This window comes from Neofelis nebulosa, chromosome 2 (genome assembly GCF_028018385.1).
Source record: "Neofelis nebulosa isolate mNeoNeb1 chromosome 2, mNeoNeb1.pri, whole genome shotgun sequence".
In the NCBI taxonomy this organism is placed as follows: Eukaryota; Metazoa; Chordata; class Mammalia; order Carnivora; family Felidae; genus Neofelis; species Neofelis nebulosa.
In genome coordinates, this window is record NC_080783.1 from 182424506 (window position 1) to 182444117 (window position 19612).

Genomic DNA, 19612 nt, shown 5'->3' on the forward strand with positions numbered 1-19612 from the left:
ATGCATAAAGCATTGTCAGCGTTAACCCAGGTATACACGGCGGAGTGGGAAGACAAAGCAGCTCAGAAAAGGGTAATGTTTAGCTTGGTCTTAGAAGATAGTGGTGACTCACCACGGAGAGATGGGAAAAGGCATCCTAAGTATACTGAGAAATACAGCAGCAAAAGTCTAGGGTTAGGGGCTGGTGCGGTTGTAGAGGGGCAAGGAGCCCGACCTCTTTGCGCTCTTCGAGTTTGGTGTGGGTGGGCACAGAATTATTGATTCTCGGTGCATTTCAGTTGAAGACATAAGTTACCCAGCACCTCGACCAGGGCCAGGCACGCCAGGAGGAGGTGCGTTGGGAAATCAAGAAATCTGTGTCTCAAGTCCCAAACTGAGCTTCAAACACAGAAAAGCCAGTCCATCCACGTCTGTGGTTAGCAGGAAGAACCCCTCAGCAGCAGAAGAGCGCCATCCCAGGCGACCGGGTCCTGGCTCCCCAGAGGCGGCTGAGCATGCTCAGTTGCCAGAACGCGGTGGCTCAGTGGGAAACCGAGAAGCGCCGCGGACTCCCAGCCCCGCCGGCGCCTGGACCGGAGAGGGCTGGAGCCACGGGGGCGGGGCCTCGGACGCACGCTCCCTCCCTCCCAGCCCGCCTTCCCGCCCCCCCCCCCGCCACGCGCCGGTCGCCGGCACGCGGGCCGCCCGTTGCCCTAGCAACCGTCGTGCCGCGTCTTCCTGAGGGAGCTCTGTCAGCCCGAGGATCCGGTCGCCCGCTCCCCACTGCCCCGCGATTTTCGCGTGGGCTTAGAGGCGGAGGGACAACAAAAAATGGCGGAGCGGAGCCAGACGGCGCCTGAGGCAGGTCTGTGGGGGCGGTCGTTCTGGGGGGAAGCGCTGAAGCAGCACGGCGGTCCTGGGTCTGAGGGGAGAGGGGACTTGGGCATGGCCCTACTCTTGGGGAGGCACCCCTGTGTGTTTGCGCGGTGGGGCTGTGACCTCGGGGTCAGGGGTCAAGGGAGGTGCACACCGCTCTGAATGGCGGGCAGGGACCTCGGAGTCTCGGAGGAGGCGCAGGAATGTATGCGGGAGTGTGCACACTCCTGAGTGAGCATGGGCCCAGAAGGGGCTGGGGCTCCAGGGAAGATATAGGACTCTAATCCTGAGGGGCGCGTTTGATGGGGCTGATCATGGGAGTAGGGCTGAGTCATGGACGGGGGTACATAGTCTTGTGGGAACATGGGAGGGCTCCCTAAACGGGCATGGTTTGATGGAGTCTCTTATTCTGAGGAGGCAGGTATATGGGAGAGGAGTGTTACTGTAATATCAGGCAGTGCCATGGAAAGGGGGTATACACTGAATATTTGTGTTTGGGGGAAGTACAGTGCCTTAGGGTCACCCCTGGCCATCGAGAAAGTATACAAATCCTTTCGTAGGTTCTGATAAAGACAAGAGGCTTGCGGGGGCACTCAGAGCCCCAGTCTTTCAGAACCTTACCAAGGAATGCTGGAGCCTGAGTTTGAGTATATGTGGGATCGGTGATCTTGAAGGTCATTTAGAATCACAAAGGTGTGCATGTCCATATATTTGTGGGGAGAAGATAGTCTTTAAGGTGCAGGAGACGGCTGGGAAGGGGAGACCCAGGTGTCTATCCCTGAGGGGACCCCAGTTGTGGGTTTGACTGGTCTTGGAGAGTAGTGACCTAAGTGTCTCACTCGGTCATAGGAAAAAGCAAGGGTTTTCAGTCTTGTGTGTATGGGAAGGAGTTTGCACCTGAAAGGGGCTGGGGACCGAAGAACTGAGGCTTTAAGACAAGTGATACCTGTGTGTGTAGTAAAGCAGTGGCTTTAGGGATAAGTGTGGTGGTGAGTGATGGAAGTGGTATACAAATCTTGTATATGTGTCCTGATTAGGTATTTTGGTTTCAGGAGTGACCCACTTAAATTATCCAGCCCTTGGCACTGGGGAAGGGTATGGATAGTGGTTATACTAAGACCTTGTAGTAACTGAACTGGAAGCTGAATGAAGCCATTGAGAGTGAATGGTTCAAGAGACTATTCTCTCTCAAGACCTGCATGGTTTCTCTTTGCTTCGTCCATCAAGTAGTTCCTTTATTCTTTTTACAGTTTAAGCTTCCTTGTGACTTGAACATGCTCCTTCCTTTATTCATTCATCTGCTCAACAAATATTTATTGAGTGCCAACTATATGTTAGATACCAACTTAGGCACTGGAAACTCTCTGCTTGTGATTCTCTTACCTTGTTCTTTTTTTTTTTTTCTTCCCTGCCCCCTCACACCCCCCCCCCCCAATTTACTAGCTTTACATATATTATATAGTCTACATATTACTTTTATTAGTTATTGCCTGTTTTCTTCCACTAGAATGTAGGCTCCATGAAGGCAAAGGTTTTGTTATGTTTAACAATCCCACATGTCTAGAGCCATACATGGTGTACAGTAGGTTATTCTTAAGTATTTGTTGAATAAATAACAATGATCTGATCAAGTCTAGTGGTTCAAGAAACTTTCTCTGAGGAAGTGATATTTTTAGATGAGATACAATAAGGATTGATTAAGCAAAGAGAAGGACAAGGAGGGTCCAGGCAGAGGGAAACCATGTGCAAAGATCCTAAGGTAGCAGGAAACATAATGTATTGTGTTTAAGGAACTGAAAAAAGACAAATATGGCTGCATATAGGGCAATAGGAGGGGGAAAGAAGCTGAAACAGATCTTGCAGGTCTTGAATACTATGATATGTATTTTCACCAAATAGTAGGAAGCCACTGAGGGCTCTTAAGTAGGAGCATGACATGATTATAATCATGAAAAATATAACTGGCTACAGTATGGGAAGTACAGAAGATACAAGAATGGGTATAGGTAGATCTGTTAGAAAGTAGCAGTGGAGATGGAGAGAAGGAATTGAGAAATATTTAAGAGGTAAAATTAATAGGATTTAGTGAAAGATGGGGATGAAGGAAAAGGAGGTATCAGGTCATGCTTCTAATTTTCTAATTCATGAATCTGGATAGTTGGTTGTGCCATTATGGAGATAAGGAACACTGGAAGGGGTCTTGGCTGTGTTTGAGAGGGAAGATCATGAGTTTGGTTTTGGACATATGGAGTCGGAGTTATCTTTTATCTTTGAGCCATCCAGAGAAGTGAGAGATTGACAAGGCAGTTGAATGTGTAAGAAAAGTCAGAGCTAACATGAAAGATAATTAGTGAAGTCAAAAGTGTGGATGAAATTGCATAGAGGGGACAGTGGGGTGAGGAGAGTAGAGGCTTGGGATTAAGTGTTGAATAGCTGCAATATTTCAGTGCTTTCCAAAGAGAATGAGGAGAATGGTCTTGAACAGATCAAATGCTGCCAAATGATATATAAATGAAGACTGAAAAACTAGATTTAGCAACAGATTTAGCATTGTTGATAACATTAATGAGAGAAAATTGATGAAGGTAAGAGCCAAACCATTTAAGTTCTGAATTACTATTAATGGGCTTAGTCTTTATTTCTTAATTCAGATTCCCAAGAGAGAGAAACTAATTGGAATACATCATATTTTCACCAGATCATGTCATAGATTTCAAGCCAGTGTAGGATTGATTGTTTTTGGATTAGGTGTCCAGCTATTGCTGACTGGAGTCACCTGGTTCAAAACATGCCCGTCTGATGATTTTTCATCTCAGTAGCAATAGCTAACATTTCTAGAGTGTTTATTATGTGCCAGATACTGTGCTAAGAGCTTTATATATTTTAATCTATGTCAGCATCATAACCACTTTCTAAGGTATTAACTCTACTGTTTGAAGAAATTTTGGCACAGAGAAGTTAAGCAACTTGCTCAAGATCTGCAAATAAGTGTAAGATTATAGGTGTTTGGGGCTTTTTTTTTTTAAGTTTACTTATTTTGAGAGAGAGAGCACACATGTGGAGAAGGAACAGAGAGAGAGAGAGAGAGAGAGAGGGAGAGAGAGGGAGGGAGAGAGAAAGAGAGAGAGAGAGAGAGAATCCCAAGCAGGCTCCGCACCACCAGTGCGGATCCCTATGTGGGGCATGAACCCAAGAACCAGGGGACCATGCCCTGAACCAAAGTCAGATGCTTTAACCAACTGAGCCAACCAGGCACCCCTGTTTGGGGATTATTTTAACATTATACAGATTCATTATTTGGCTTTCTCTTTGTATTGCAATATTCTACATAGTGAAGCAATAATAGCCATGATGAAAATTCCTGCCCTACAAGAAATGTTATTCTAAGGTAAGCATATGTTAGCAAGGTGACATGGAAAGAACTGGAATTCAGATCTTTGTTTAAAGTCTGTTTCTGTAATCTATTAGATGAGGACCATGGACTCAAATTTTCTGATCTAAAGTTCCCTCATCATAAAATGGGGATGATATTTGCAGGATAGTTGTGAATTCTAGAGATAATATATCTGAAGTGCACAATAAATGAAATTTTCTTAGTTCCCCTGAAGCTTGAATGTAAAAAATTAAGCAAGATTTAAACACACAGTGATGAATTTAAGACATTCTTTTTTTCCTCCATTTTTTCCCCATTGGTATAATTTATTTACCGTTAGAAGAAAGACAGACACCAAGTTTAGGCGAATGTGGAATTGTTATTTGTACTAAAATGACATGGAATAGGTCTCTATATGAGGTGGATTTTGAGGGATTTCTTGGAGCGAAGGGATAAGTTTTTTTCCAAGCATACAGATAGCTCTGTTAGAAGGTCAGATTTGCAAAAGGAAGTTTCTTTAAAATATTGTATTGTATGTATGTATGTATGTATGTATGTATGTATGTATGTTTATTCTTGAGAGGAGAGAGAGAGAGAGGAAAAGAACAAGCGGGGAAGGGGCAGAGAAAGAGGGGGACAGAGGATCTGAAGCAGGCTCTGTACTGATAATAGACTGCCAGATGTGGGGCTTGAACTCACAAACCATGAGACTGTGACCTGAGCTGAAGTCAGAAGCTTAACTGACTGAGCCACCCTGGTGTCCCTAAAACATTGTACTTTAAAATGAGGACAAGAGTTTGAATTTTTCTTCTTTTCCAACAATTTGACTATTAACAATAATAAGAAAGAAACCATGTGGGAGTAATAGGCTAGATTGCACTTGCTTCAATTTCTCAGATTCTTCTTCCTTTCCAACTATCATAAAAGAAAGCTTTGTGTGAATTACCTGGTATAATTTTTTTCCTGTATTGCCAAGTGTGTTACTTTTGTGGAAGCCCATACTGACCAGAAATTTTAGAATGATGCAGTCTGTTAAAAACGGCCTGTACTTTGGGGTGCCTGGGTGACTCAGTTGGTTAAGCATATGACTCTTGGTTTTGGATCAGGTCATGATCTCATGGTTTTGTGAGTTCCAGCCCCCGTCTGGCTCTGTCCTGGCAGCATGTAGCCTGCTTGGGATTCTCTCTCTCTCTGCCCCTCCCCTGCTCATTCTGCCTCTCTCTCTCTCTCTCTCTTTCAAAAAAATGGCCTGTACCTTGATCAATTTGTGAAATGAATATTTTTTAAAAAAGTAATTTTATGGTACCTGAAATCATCTACAGACAGAATCTTGAAATTTTAAAAAGCCTTAGAAATGAGAATAGTGTTTTCCATCTTTTGTTAGTACTTGGGCAAAATAGTTAAGTCTGTTTGCAAATTGGGGACAGTAACACCTACTTTTCAGGTGAGACTTAGAGATAGATTTGGAAAGTGCATAATGTGTTATATCCTACCCTCAAAGAAATGGTAGGTTATTTAGTATCTGCCTCTGTGTGTGTGTGTGTGTGTGTGTGTGTGTGTGTGTGTGTGCATGCGCATGGGTGTGTGTCTTTTCCTAAAGCTTACTAGTAAAATTGTCTTTTAAAGAAGAGGAAATCTAGATCTATAGTCCCTTATTTGGAGCTTTGGATGCAAATATATTTCAGAATTCAGATATTTTTTGGATTATGGAAAAGTAATACAGCATATGTACTGTTAATTATATAACATCCCCATGGGTATGGGAGAGTACCTTGTAATCAAACACATTAATATCACATTCACACTAAATGAATAAATTATAAATAGCTTCATGTCAATTTAGGTTAAATTTTGTTGACAAATTAGTTTTGGCACCAAATTTATGGAAAAAATTACCATTTTTAGAGATTTATGGATTTTGAAATTGTGGAAAAGGGAATGTGGATTTACATAGTTTTATCCCTTTTTAGAAATATTTTTAAAGCTTTGAATTATTTTTTGTCACCTGTATATTTTTCTGTAACATCAGCAAGTATATAGCTTTATTAAAGATCCTAAAAGTATAGTATTGGGACAGAAAACACATTTGGTTTCCGTGATGCTTATGTGCTTGTTTCTTCTAAGAAACTGATAATGTTGGAGATCTCTTGATGTTGCATTTGGCTTTAGTTTCAGTATCATTGCGCAATGTCACTTTCAATTAGAGATACTAGAAACCTATATGCATTAAGAAGGACAGAAGGATGTCTATATTTTGCATACGTATTTTTAATAGTCACAGCTTTGTCTTTGAGTCAAAGAATAGTACGATCGTAATTGAGTTTCAGAATGTTTTTATTAATTGTTAAATTTCAGCATTGGAGTAGGTGTTAATTTTAGTATTAAGAAAAATTTTCATCCTTAGCTGGAATTGATTTTTCTGATTATAAAACATTATTCTAAGTGTGAAAGTTTGCAATAATTCATTGATGTTATTCACCATATGGGAATATGATAATTTTTACTTTTTGTATTTCACATTTATTTAATGGGACTCCTAAAAGAAATTTCTTTTTTTTTCAAACTCTAAAGAAAATAGTTTTTATTTGTCATATGTATTTGAGAACTATTGATTGTGAACATTTGAGTCTCTAACCAGGCTTTCAAAATAATGTATTTGCATGTCAACTGAAGGAAAACAAAACAAGCAAACACAGAAAAACTCCTAGAATTTAATATAGGATTAAAAACCTTTATATGGGATTGGAAATTCCTAAATAAAGAACTTTCAACAATGTTATGGAAAAAAAATCTTTGAGTCTTGGTGGAAGAAATGGGAAAAAAACAATCTGCCATCATTTATAGTTTGCTGCATTTTATCAGGAGTTTTAGAAGTCACTAATTGTAGTATATTAATCTCTGTGTCATAGAGTTGTGGAAGAAATCACTATGTTGTGGACTGTGTTATTCATTTTTAGAATTATTCTTATAAAAATATATATTTAATACCTACTGTATGTCAGGCATTGTGGCAAACTTTGGAAATTCAGTGATGTATTTATACATAGTCCCTGCCTTCAAGGAGCTCCCATAATAGTAGAAGAAGAATAGAGCTAGAAAATTAGCATCCGGGCAATGGTAGAAGTTGTACACAGAATTCTGAGGCTAGATAATAGTTCTCTGACAGCTTGGAGATGGTGGTAGGAGTAGTTTAGTAACGCTTCTTGGAGGAAGAACACATGAATTAAGTCTTGGATGACAAGAAGGAATTAGCCCAGTGAACGTTGTAGGGCAGAGGGACTGGGAGTAGAGAGGAGGAAAGGAGGGCAGAGAGAGCAACATATGCCCAGGAAAGTTATGTGGTGGGAGAATGAAACTCATTCAGAATATTGCTGGTATTGCTCATCTATTAACAGAGCTAAAGACTGTATTTCTTTTTATTTTTTTATTTTTTGCTTCTATTGGCCCTTAAACATTTCTGGCGTGATAGATACCTCTTGATATGTTATGAAAAGATAATGAATTCTTTCTCATGAAAATGCATGCTGTGTGCAGACACATGAAAATTTGAAAATAATTTCAAGAGATAATGTCCATCCCAGAAACCCAGGTTAAGATATCTTCTATTTGTTAGTAATAGAGGATTACATTTCAGTTAGTAATAGAGGTTGCAGTTAAGAATCTGAAATCTTCAAAGTAGGAATACTTTGGTGAAAGGGGTTGATTTAATGACATCTGTGCTAGGCAAAGCAAATGCTGGTTCGTAAATTATTTGGTCATCAGTTTATCTCATATTTTTAGCTCCTTATACTTTACTTCCTCATTTTGCCTCACAGTAGACCTGAAGAAAGACTCCAAGGTTACATAGATGTATTCATGACAGAGTAAGTGATTAGTTCAGGCTTATGTGGCTAGAGAGCAGGTCTGATTCCAAAGCCAAGATTCTTTCCATTTTTGCTCTCCTATGCAGAAAAAACATGTATAAGATTAGAGCTTACAGTGAGGGAAGTGTTAGTTTTTACCTTTATATTGAATGTTAGAGGTTAGGTGACTTAACCAGGGTCCCACAACCAGCAAGAAGAGGAGCCAGAACTATAACTTAAATTTCCTGATTTCCATTCGGCAAATAAGAATATACTGCCCTAAAATGAAGAGAGATAAATAACCAGGTATTGTAGTAATGGGCTTTAAAACAAAGTTAGTTATTTCAGTAAGCCAATCTTTGGCATTTGTAGAGTACCTCCTTTGTTTTAGGCACTTTATGTATATCTTGTTTAAATCTCCCAAAATTCCTGCAAGGGGGTATAATTATCTCAGTTTTATATATGAGAAAATTGGGGTTCAGAAATACTAAGTGGTGAAGCTGAGGTTCTACAACCCATAAGTAGTAGAACTGGAACTGCAATCCAAGTCTGTCTGGCTCTGTGTCCATACTGATGGGACTACTCCACTCTGCTTCTTAGTAAGTTAAAATAACTTAAATTTTCTTTTGTTATTGAGGAAGAGGTAATGCATATCTCAATTTTCAGACAAATGTATGAAACAACAGTGCACATTTATTTCTAATTACTGTAGAAATATGGGGTTAATGAGGTTTCTCATCTTGGGCATCTCTATGCGCTCATTGAGTAAATTAGTGTTGAAGAGTAGGGACTAAAATAGCAATTAGTATATGCTTGCTACCTAGTAGGCATTCAATAAATATTTGTAGACCAAATGAGTGGAAACATTTTTTTATCCATAAATTTTAGGTTTAAATATTAGAACTTAGGCTATTGGAAGTTGAGGATGTTAACACAAATGAAGGGGAAAATGAAGAAACTTTTGACATTTTACAAACAAGATGTCCTAGTTGAATAGGGCTTAAACACAGTTGATATACTGTGGACGGAACAAGCTCATTAAAACCTCATTTGGGAAACTTCTGGGGAAGGTGACAGAGTAGGAGGATCTTAAGCTTACCTTGTCCCATTGATACAAGTAGATAACATGCACATGGGTGTAAATAACCCAGAAAACAACCTGAAATCTGACAGAACAGACTCCTTGGAGCTAAGTGTAGAGAAGAGGCCATATCAAAGAAGATAGGAAAGGCAGAGACGTGATTGGGAGCTAAATGGATCTACAGGAGGAAAGAAGGGAAGGATGCTACAGGTGCAGAGAGGAGAAAGAAACAGATTCTCATATCATATTCCTGGGGTGGAGAACCTACATGAGGAAGATGAATCCCCATAACATTTGGCTTTGAAAACCAGAGAGGCCGAATTCATGAGTTCTTACAATCAGTGGGGCTTAACACCTTGAACTTTAAACATCAGTGGGCTCAGCTTTGAGAGAGCCAGGAGAGCTAGAGGAAACTGAATCCCTGCCCTTAAAATATATAAAAATAAACAGCTCCTTACAGATATAGCATAGAAGCAGCATTTTGAAAAAAATGCCTAGGGTATATAGGAGAGAGATTTGTTTAATAATCTCAGAGTGTGTGCTGAGGGGGCAGGGATTCCTGGGAGACTTCTCCAGGAACAAAGGAGCTGGTGGGTGCCATTTCTATCTCTGTCTCCCAGACTAGACACAGGGACCCTTCAGGAACCAGCATGGCACCATCACTCACTACCTAACTTGCTAATGGCATGCCCTGCCTGAGTTCTCCTGTGGTCACGCCTCCTCAAGGCAGGCCTTGGTTTCAGGTCTTCTCCCATAGAAGACCCGTGCAAACATTGCAAACACCATGTATACCACCACTTCCAACCTTGCCTTGGTCCCTGGTAGCTGGAGGTCCCCTCTCACAGTGGACTGTGGTACAGACCTTGCTAGCACAGGGTGCTCCACTGTTGTGTTCTCCTGCAGGCCTGCTCCCTCCAATACACTCTTGGCTGAAGCCCATCTAGAATGGTGCCACAAGCCTGGCAGTGTGCAAGAGCCTTGACAGTGACTCTTTCCCTGGGGAGAGGAGAAGATAACCACACACACCAATCTGACTGTGGCCCCGGCAGTGGGCTGGGGACAGATGTTTGGTCTGAGTGCAGATCCTACCCATCAATGAAAGGTCCTCAGGGGACAACACAGGGAAAGTGACCTATAGTTTGGTTCTATTGCATCTCTGGCAAATGCCTGGTCTGATTCAACTCAAGCCTAAGATGGCCCCAGATTGGCTCACTAACACGAGGACCAAACACTGCCTACAAAAGTCAAGAAAGCCATGCAAATGACTGGACTGAAGGCAAATGCAGCTCAGCCACAATAGCTGGGCACATGCAGTAGACATAGGAGACAACCTTGAGCACCAGATTCTAGTGAACAGGGGATATTGGATTTCAGGGCACTGTAATGCCTTTCATAAGGCCAGTACTTTCAAGAACAGGAGACATAACTTAACTTTTCTAACACATAGAAACAGACATAGAGAGTTAGACAAAATGAAGAGACAGAACAATGTGTCCCAAATGAAAGAATAGGACAAAATCACAGCAAGAGACGTAAACCAAATGGAGATAAGTAATATGCCTGATATAGAATTTAAACTAATGGTCATAAAGATACTACTGGATTTGAGAAGAGTGGAGGAGTTAAGTGAGACCCTTAACAAAGAGATAGAAAACATAGAAAAAAACCAATTAGAGATGCAGGGCTCAATAACCGAAATTAACAGTAACACTAGAAGGAGTAAATAGTAGACTAGAGAAGGCAGAAGAATGGGTCAGCAACCTGGATGACAGGGTTTTGGAAAGCAGCAGTCAAGCTCAACAAGAGAGAGAAAAAAATAACAAAAATGAAAATAGACTCCAGAAACTCAGTAACACCATCAAGCGTAATTAATACGTGCATTATAGGGATTCCAAAAAGAGAAGAGAGAAATGGGGCAGAACATTTATTTGAAGAAATAATAACTGAAAAAGTCCCAAATCTGGGTAAGGAAACAGAAATTCAGATCCAGGAGGCACAGAGGGCTACCAACAAAATCAGCCCAAGGATGTCCATGTTGAGACATACAGTAATTAAAACAGGAAAAAGTATTGATAAATAGAGAATTTTAAAAGCATTAAGAGAAAAGAAAAGTGTTACATACAAGAAAATCCCATAAGGCTATCAGCTGATTTTTTGGCAGAAACTTTGCAGGCCAGGAGGGAGTGGCATGACATTGCAAGCGCTAAAAGAAAAAACCTGTAACCAAGAATACTCTCTCCATCAAAATTATAATTCTGAATAGGAGAGATAAAGAGTTTCCTAGACAAACAAAACTTAAAAGAAATTCATCACCACTAAACCAGCTCTACAAAAAGAGTTAGAGGACTCTTTGAGTGGAAAGGAAAGAAAGACCAGGGGTAAGCAAAGGAAAGGAATGGAAAGTAGGAGTAAGAAAAGTAGGAAGCTCAAAGGCAGTAAAAATAAGTTTAGCTGTAAAAATCAGTCAAGGGATTCACAAAATAAAAAGATGTAAAGTATCTGACACCATATACCTAAAACACGACGGGGGAAAGGAGTAAAGAATGTGTTCAAATGTAAGTGACTATCAACTTAATGTAGATTGCTATATGCAGAAGATGTCATATGCAAATATAATGGTAACCACAAATCAAAGTCCAGTAATAGATATGCAAAGCATGAAGAGAAAGGAATCCAAGTGTATCACTAAAGAAAACCACCAAACCGTGGGATGAAAGAACAAGAGAACAAAGAAACAGAGAACTACAAACACAAATGCAGAACAAATAACAAAGTGGTAATAAGTTACATACCTATCTATAATTCCTTTGAATGTAAATGGACTACTGGAGCATTTACTCCAGTCAAAAGCCATAGGGTGATGAAATGGAGAAAAAAACAAGACCCATCATGTGTTGCCCATAAGAGACTCACTTTAGATCTAAAGACACATGTAGATTGAAAGTGAAGGAATGGAGAAGCATTTATCATACAAATGGAAGTGAAAACAAAGCTGAGGTAGCAATACTTATATCAGAGCGAAGACTGTAACGAGACAAAGAAGGACACTACATAATCATAAAGGGAACAATCTAAGAAGAAGATAGAACAATTGTAAATACATATGCACCCATTATGGAAGCACACAAATACATAAGACAGCTAATAACAAACATAAAAGAAGTAATAAATAGTGATACAATAATAGTAGGGACTTTCATACACCACTTACATCAATGGATAGATCATCCAAACAGAATCAAAAAGGAAACAGGCTTTGAATGACACATTGGACCAGATGGATCTAACAGATATATTCAGAACATGCCATCCAAAAACAGCAGATACACATTCTTTTCATGTGCACACGGAACATTCTCCAAAATAGATCACATATTAGTCCACAAAACAAGTCTCAACAAATTCAAAAAGATTGAAATCATACAGTGCATCTTTTCTGACCACAACACCGTGAATCTAGAAATCAATCACAAGAAAAAAGTCTGGAAAGAACACAAATACATGGAGGTTAAATAGCATGCTCCTAAACAATAAATTGGTCAACCAAGAAATCCAAGAAGAAACAAAAAAATTCATGGAGACAAATGAAAATGAAAACACAGTACTCCAAAATCTTTGGAATGCAGCAAAAGTGGTTCTAAGGGAATTTTATAGCAATACAGCCCTACCCCAAGAAACAGGAAAAATCTCAAATAAACAACCAAACCTTACACATGAGCATCTAGAAGAAGACCAAACAAAACCCAAATCCAGCAGAAGGAATAAATGATATAGAAACTAAAAAACAGAACATCAATGAAACCAGAAACTGCTTTTTGAAAAGAACAAAATTGATAAGCCTTTAGCTGGACTCATCCCCCCTCCCTGAAAAATGAGGACTCAATAAACAAAACAGGAGGGGCGTCTGGGTGACTCAGTTGGTTAAGTGCTAGACTTTGGCACAGGTTGTGACCTTGCACTTAGTGAGTTTGAGTCCTGCATTGGGCTCTGTGTGGACAACTCAGAGCCTGGAGCCTGTTTCAGATTCTTTCTCCCTCTCACTCGGCCCCTCCCCAGCTCACTCTCTCTCTCAAAAATAAATAAAACATTAAATTAAAAAAATAAAACAGGAAATGAAAGAGAAATAACAACTGACACCACAGAAATACAGATTATAAAAGAATACTATGAAAAACTATATGCCAACAAGTTGGGCAACCTAGAAGAAATGGATAAAATCCCAGAAATGTATAACCTCCCAAAACTGAATCAGGAAGAAATAGAAAATTTGAACAGACTGATTACCAGCAATAAAATGGAATCAGTAATCAAAAAACTCCCAACAAACAGAAGTCCAGGACCAGTAGCCTTCACAGGCGAATTTTACCAAACATTTAAAGAGTTAATACCTATTCTTCTCAAACTATTCCGAGAAATACAAGAGGAGGGAAATCTTCCAAATTCATTCTGTGACGCCAGCATTACTCTGATACCAAAACCAGAAAAAGACAGTACAAAAAAAGAGAACTAGAGGCCAATATCTCTTATGAACATAGATGCAAAAATTCTGAACAAAATATTAGCAAATTGAATCCAACAATATATTAAAAACTCATTCACCATGATCAAGTGGCATTTATTCCTGGGATGCAAGGGTGTTTCATTATTCACAAATCAATCAATGTGATACATCACATCAATAAGAGAAAGGATAAAAACCATATGATCATTTCAGTAGATGTAGAAAAAGCATTTGACAAAGTATAACATTCATTTATGATAAAAACCCTCAACAAAGTAGGTTTTGAGGGAATATAACTCAATATAATAAAGGCCTTATATGAAAAACTCAGTTAACATCATACTCGGGAAAATCGGAGAGCTTTCCTCCTAAGGTCAGGAACAAGACAAGGATATATACTCTCACCATTTTTATTCAACATAGTGCTGGAAGTCCCACACTCAGCAGTCAGACAAGAGAGAGAAATAAAAGTCATCCAAATTGTTAAGGAGGAAGTAAAACTTGCACTGTTTGCAGATGACATGATACTGTATATAGAAAACCCTAACGACGCCACCAAAAAACTATGAGAACTGACAAATAGATTCAATAAGGTCACAGGATAGAAAATCAATGTACAGAAATCTGTTGCATTCCTATACACTAAGCAGGAAGAGAAATTAAGAAAGAAATCCTGGGGCGCCTGGGTGGCTCAGTCGGTTGAGTGTTCGACTTCAGTTCAGGTCATGATCTCACCGCTCATGAGTTCAAACCCTGCGTGGGGCTCTGTGCTGACAGCTCAGCACCTGCGGTCTGCTTCAGATTCTCTGTTTCCCTCTCTCTCTGCCCCTCCCCTGCTCACGTTCTCTCCTTCAAGATAAATAAACATAAAAAAAAGAGAAAGAAATCCCTTTTACATTTGCACTAAAAATAATAAAATATTATGAGTAGACAAAAGAGGGGAAAGACCTATGCTCTGAAAAATATAGAACATTGATGAAAGAATTTGAAGATGACACAAATGGAAAGATATTCCATGCTCATGGATTAGAAGAACAAATATTGTTAAAATGTCTATACTACCCAAGGCAATTTATAGATTTAATGCAATCTCTATGAAAAGACTAACAGCATTATTCACAGAACTAGAACCAACAATCCAAAATTTGTGTGGAACCACATAAGACTCTGAATAGACAAAGCAGTCTTGAAAAAGGAAAACTGGATGTGTCACAGTCTCCAATATTAAGGTATAGTAGTACAAAGCTATAGTAATCAAAACAGTTGTGGTACTGGCACAAAAATAGATACATAGATCAATGGAGCAGAATAGAAAGCCCAGATATAAACCCATGATTATATCGTCAATTAATTTTTGACAGAGTGACAAGAATATGCAATGGGAAAAAGATAGTCTCTTCAACACATGCTGTTTGGAAAACTTGACAGCAACATGCAAAACAATGAATCTGGACCACTTTCTCACACCATACACAAAATAAACAATATGGATTAAAGTCATAAATGTGAGACATGAAACCATAGAAATCCTAGAAGAGAACACTAGCAGTACTTTCTCTGACATCAACCATAGCAACATCTTTCTAGATATGCCTCCTCAGGTAAGGGAAGCAAAAGCAAAAATAAATTATTGGGACTACATCAAAATAAAAAGCTTGTGAACAGCCACAAAACTAAAAGACAACTTACTGAATAGGGGAAGATATTTGCATTGTCAATTATATGTCATATCTAATAAAAGTTTAGTATCCAAAATACATAACTGATACAACTCAACACCAAAAAAACAAACAAAAAAGGGTAGATGTCAGAAACACTTTTCCAAAGAAGATGTACAGATGGCCAACAGACATATATGAGAAGATGCTCAATATCACTCATCATCAGGGAATGCAAATGAAAACCACAGGGAGATAGTCACCTCACGCCTGTCAGAATGGCTAAAATAAAAAAACAAGAAACAACAAGTGATGGCAAGGATGTGGAGATAAAGGAACCATTGTGCACTTTTGGTGGGAATGCAAACTGGTGTAGCTACTGTGGAAAACAGCATAGATTTTCCTTAAAAAATTAAAAACACAACTATCATATGATTCAGTAATTCCACTACTGGGTACTTACCCACGTAATAAAAAAAAAAACTAATTTGAAGAGCTATAGTGCCCTTGTGTTTATTGCAGTAAATTATTTATAATAGCCAAGGTATGGAAGCAGCAACCCAAGTGTCCGTCAATAGATGAACACATAAAGAGTATGTGCAAAAAATATATATGTGTGTGTATATATGAATATATGTAATATTACTCAGCTATAAAAAAGAATGAAATCTTGCTATTTACAACAACATGGATGGATCTAGAGGATATGTTGCTAAGTGAAATAAGTCAGTCTGGGAAAGACCAATATATGATTTCAATCATATTTGGTTTTATGAAACAAAACAGTTGAACAAGGAAAAAAAGAAAGCAAAAAACAGACTCTTAACAACACAGAAGAATTTGATGGTTACCAGAGGGGAGGTGGGTAGGGGGATGGGTGAAATAGGTGAAGGGGATTAAGAGTTCACTTACTGTGATGAGCACGGAGTAATGTATAGAGTTGTTGCTTTACTCTATTGTACACCTGAAACTAATATGACACAGTATGTTATCTATACTGGAATTAAAATAAAAGAAAAAACCCTAAAACCTTGGAGGTGTCTGTGTCTTTATGCAACATATGTAGTAAATAGAGTATAGGTTTTGGAATTAACCAGATACTATTTAAAATTTTAACTCTACTCCCTAATTGTAATAGTGTTTCTTAGAGCCTCAGTTTTATTCATCTTTAAAATGGTGATGCTAATCCTTTACTCATTAGAGTTGTGAGGGTATATGTAATAATACCTCTGATAGAGTAGAAATCCTTTTAACCTACTCGCTGGATTAATTGATGCTTTCCATTTTCATGAGATATGCAGCTTCATACATGTTTAAAGAGCCTTTCTCATCTACTGGGAAAGTGCAATGTATTGATGGTACATGAGTCCTGGTGTCATAAATACATTATGAAAAACTTAAAATATATATTTTTTAATGATTATTTATTTATTTTGAGGGAGAGGCACAGAGCTTGAGTGGAGGAGGGACAGAGAGAGAGAAACACAGAATTGGAAGCAGGCTCCAGGCTCCGAGCTGTCAACACAGAGCCTGATGTGGGGCTCGAACCCACAGACCATGAGATCATGACCTGAGCTGAAGTCAGATGCTCAACCGACTGAGCCACCCAGGCACCCCAAACTTAAAATGATTTTAATTAAAATTGGAAATATCTTTCAAAGTAGTAATACTCTAATTTTTCATCTTAATAATGTCATTATCAGTGTACTACCATAGGAATAGTAATGCTTATGAGAAATGCTGGTTTAATTTTTGCAGCTTGATAAAAATTGTTGTAAATGTTTTGAATTTTCTTTAAAATGTTTTTAAGTTTTTATTTATTTATTTTGAGGGAGAGAGAGCATGTGCGTGCGCACACACACGTAAGCTGGGACAGAGAGGGAGAGAGAGAATCCCAAGTAGGCTTACACTGTCAGCACAGAGCCCGACTCAGACAATTCTTTTCAGTGGGGTCTTTGTCTGGTTTTGGAATCAAGGTAATGCTGGCCTCATAGAATGAGTTTGGAACTTTTACTTCCATTTCTATTTTTTGGAACAGCTTCCAAAGAATAGGTATTAAGTCTTTTTTAAATGTTTGGTAGAATTCCCCTGGAAAGCCATCCAGCCCTGGACTCTTGTTTATTGGGAGATTTTTTGATTACTGATTCAATTTCTTTACTGGTTAGCGTCTGTTCAGATTTTGTATTTCTTCCTGTTTCAGTTTTGGTAGTTTATATGTTTCTAGGAATTTGTCCATTTCTTTCAGATTGCCCAATTTGTTGGCATATAATTGCTCATAATATTCTCTTATTATTGTTTTTATTTATGTAGTGTTCGTTGTGATCTCTTTCATTCATGATTTTATTTATTTAGGTCCTTTCCTTTTTCTTTTTCATCAACTGACTAGGCGTTTATCAATTTTGTTAATTCTTTCAAAGAACCAGCTTCTGGTTTCATTGACCCGTTCTGTTTTTTTGTTTTTTTTTACTTCAATATCATTGATTTCTGCTCTAATCTTTATTATTTCCCTTCTTCTGATGGTTTTGGACTTTATTTGCTGTTCTTTTTTCCATCTCCTTTAGGTGTAAGGTTAGGTTGTGTATTTGAGACATTTCTTCCTTCTTTAGGAAGGCCTGGATTGCTATATACTTTCCTTTTATGACCACCTTTGCTGCATCCCAGAGGTTTTGGACTGTTCTGTTTTCATTTCCATTGGCTTCCATGTACTTTTTAATTTCCTCTTTGATTTCTTGATTAAACCATTTGTTCTTTAGTAGGGTTCTTTAATCTCCAAGTACTCTTGGTCTTTCCAAGTTTTTTCTTGAGGTTGATTTCAAGTTTTGTAGCATTATGACCTGAAAATATGCATGGTATGATATAGATCTTTTTGTACTCGTTGAAGGCTGATTTGTGACCCAGTATGTGAAACAAATTATGGAAAAAGCCCAAATGTCCGTCGACTGATATATGGATAAAGAAGATGTGGTGTATGTGTGTATATATATATATATATATATATATACTCACACACACACAATATTACTTGGTGATCAAAAAGAATGAAATCTTGCCATTTGTAATAATGTGGATGGAACTAGAATGTATTATGCTAAGTGAAATAAATCCATCAGAGAAAGATAAATATCACATGATTTCACTCATATGTGGAATTTAAGAGACAAAACAGGTGAACATAGGGGAAGAGAAGCAAAAATAAGATAAAAACAGAGAGGGAGGAAAGCCATAAGAGACTCTTACAGAGAACAACCTGAGGGTTGCTGGAAGTGTGTTGGTTGGGGACATGGGCTAAATGGGTGATGGGCATTAAGGAGGGCACTTGTTGGGATGAGCACTGGGTGTTATATGTAAGTGACGAATAACTAAATTCTACTCCTGAAACCATTATAACACTATATGTTACCAACTTGGATTTAAATAAAACTAAAAAAAAAAAAAAAAAAAAAAAAAGAGTTGGACATGTAACCAACTGAGCCACCCAGGTGCCCTGTGAATTTTCTTATAAAAGACTTGAAAGGGCTCATCTAATTTTAGGTTTATCAGTATTATGGGGCCTTTGACTTAAAGATCAGCATCACCTGGGGCACCTGGTGGTTCAGTCCATTGAGCATACAACTCTTGATTGCAGCTCGGGTCATGATCCCAGGGTTATGAGATGAGCCCCACTTTGGGCTCCACACTGAGCATGAATCTTGCTTTGAATTCTCTCACTCTTACTCTGCCCCTCTTACCTGCTTGCACTCTTTCTCTCTCTTTCTAAAATAAAAATTAAAAAAAAAAAAAGATCAGCATCACTCATTTTATGGAACTGGATGAAGAATAAAATGATTAAATAAAGGAGTTGGATAATTTTTATTCTTTTCCCTGAGGAGCCTACATCTTTTATTTCAATTTAATATAAATTATATGTAGGCAAAGATTCAACTTTATGAAAGCAACTTTTCCATATATTCTGAGGAGGGAATTATGATATTTTTATTAATTCCTAGAATTTGATTTAATAAGGTCCTAAGAGAGAGGAATTTTCTTTCCTTTGTATCAGCATTTACTAGAGTTGGGACTAGTTTTAAGTTGTGTCGTACTGATCATATCTTTTTTTTACCATGAGGAGATTTTTACATTGTGAGTAGATTAGTATTAGTATTTTTTAATTTATTGAATTTCTTCAATTAAGGAACTCCATAGATAATTGAAATATTTTATATATTTTTAATTGAAATCTGGTATGAAAGTGGTATATTTTAAGACAATGGGTGCTGTAACTAATTAGTGAACTAGATTATCCTAGGGGTCAAATTGTTTTTG

At 38.4% G+C, this 19612-nt stretch overlaps 1 protein-coding gene across 8 annotated transcripts in view; it reads left to right on the plus strand.

Moving 5' to 3' along the window:
• The first annotated feature begins 572 nt into the window (after window positions 1–572).
• LOC131504751 (BEN domain-containing protein 5) overlaps window positions 573–19612 on the plus strand; it is a 1495810-nt gene continuing 1476770 nt past the window's right edge. For 3 of the 8 annotated variants that reach the window (XM_058717439.1, XM_058717441.1, XM_058717440.1), the window contains exon 1: window positions 573–844. In XM_058717439.1, coding sequence (XP_058573422.1) covers window positions 811–844 — 34 coding nt within the window. In that variant the 5' untranslated portion in view covers window positions 573–810. The remainder of the gene's footprint in view (window positions 845–19612) is intronic. The other 5 variants (XM_058717438.1, XM_058717436.1, XR_009258138.1 and 2 more) reach the window with 5 other exon arrangements.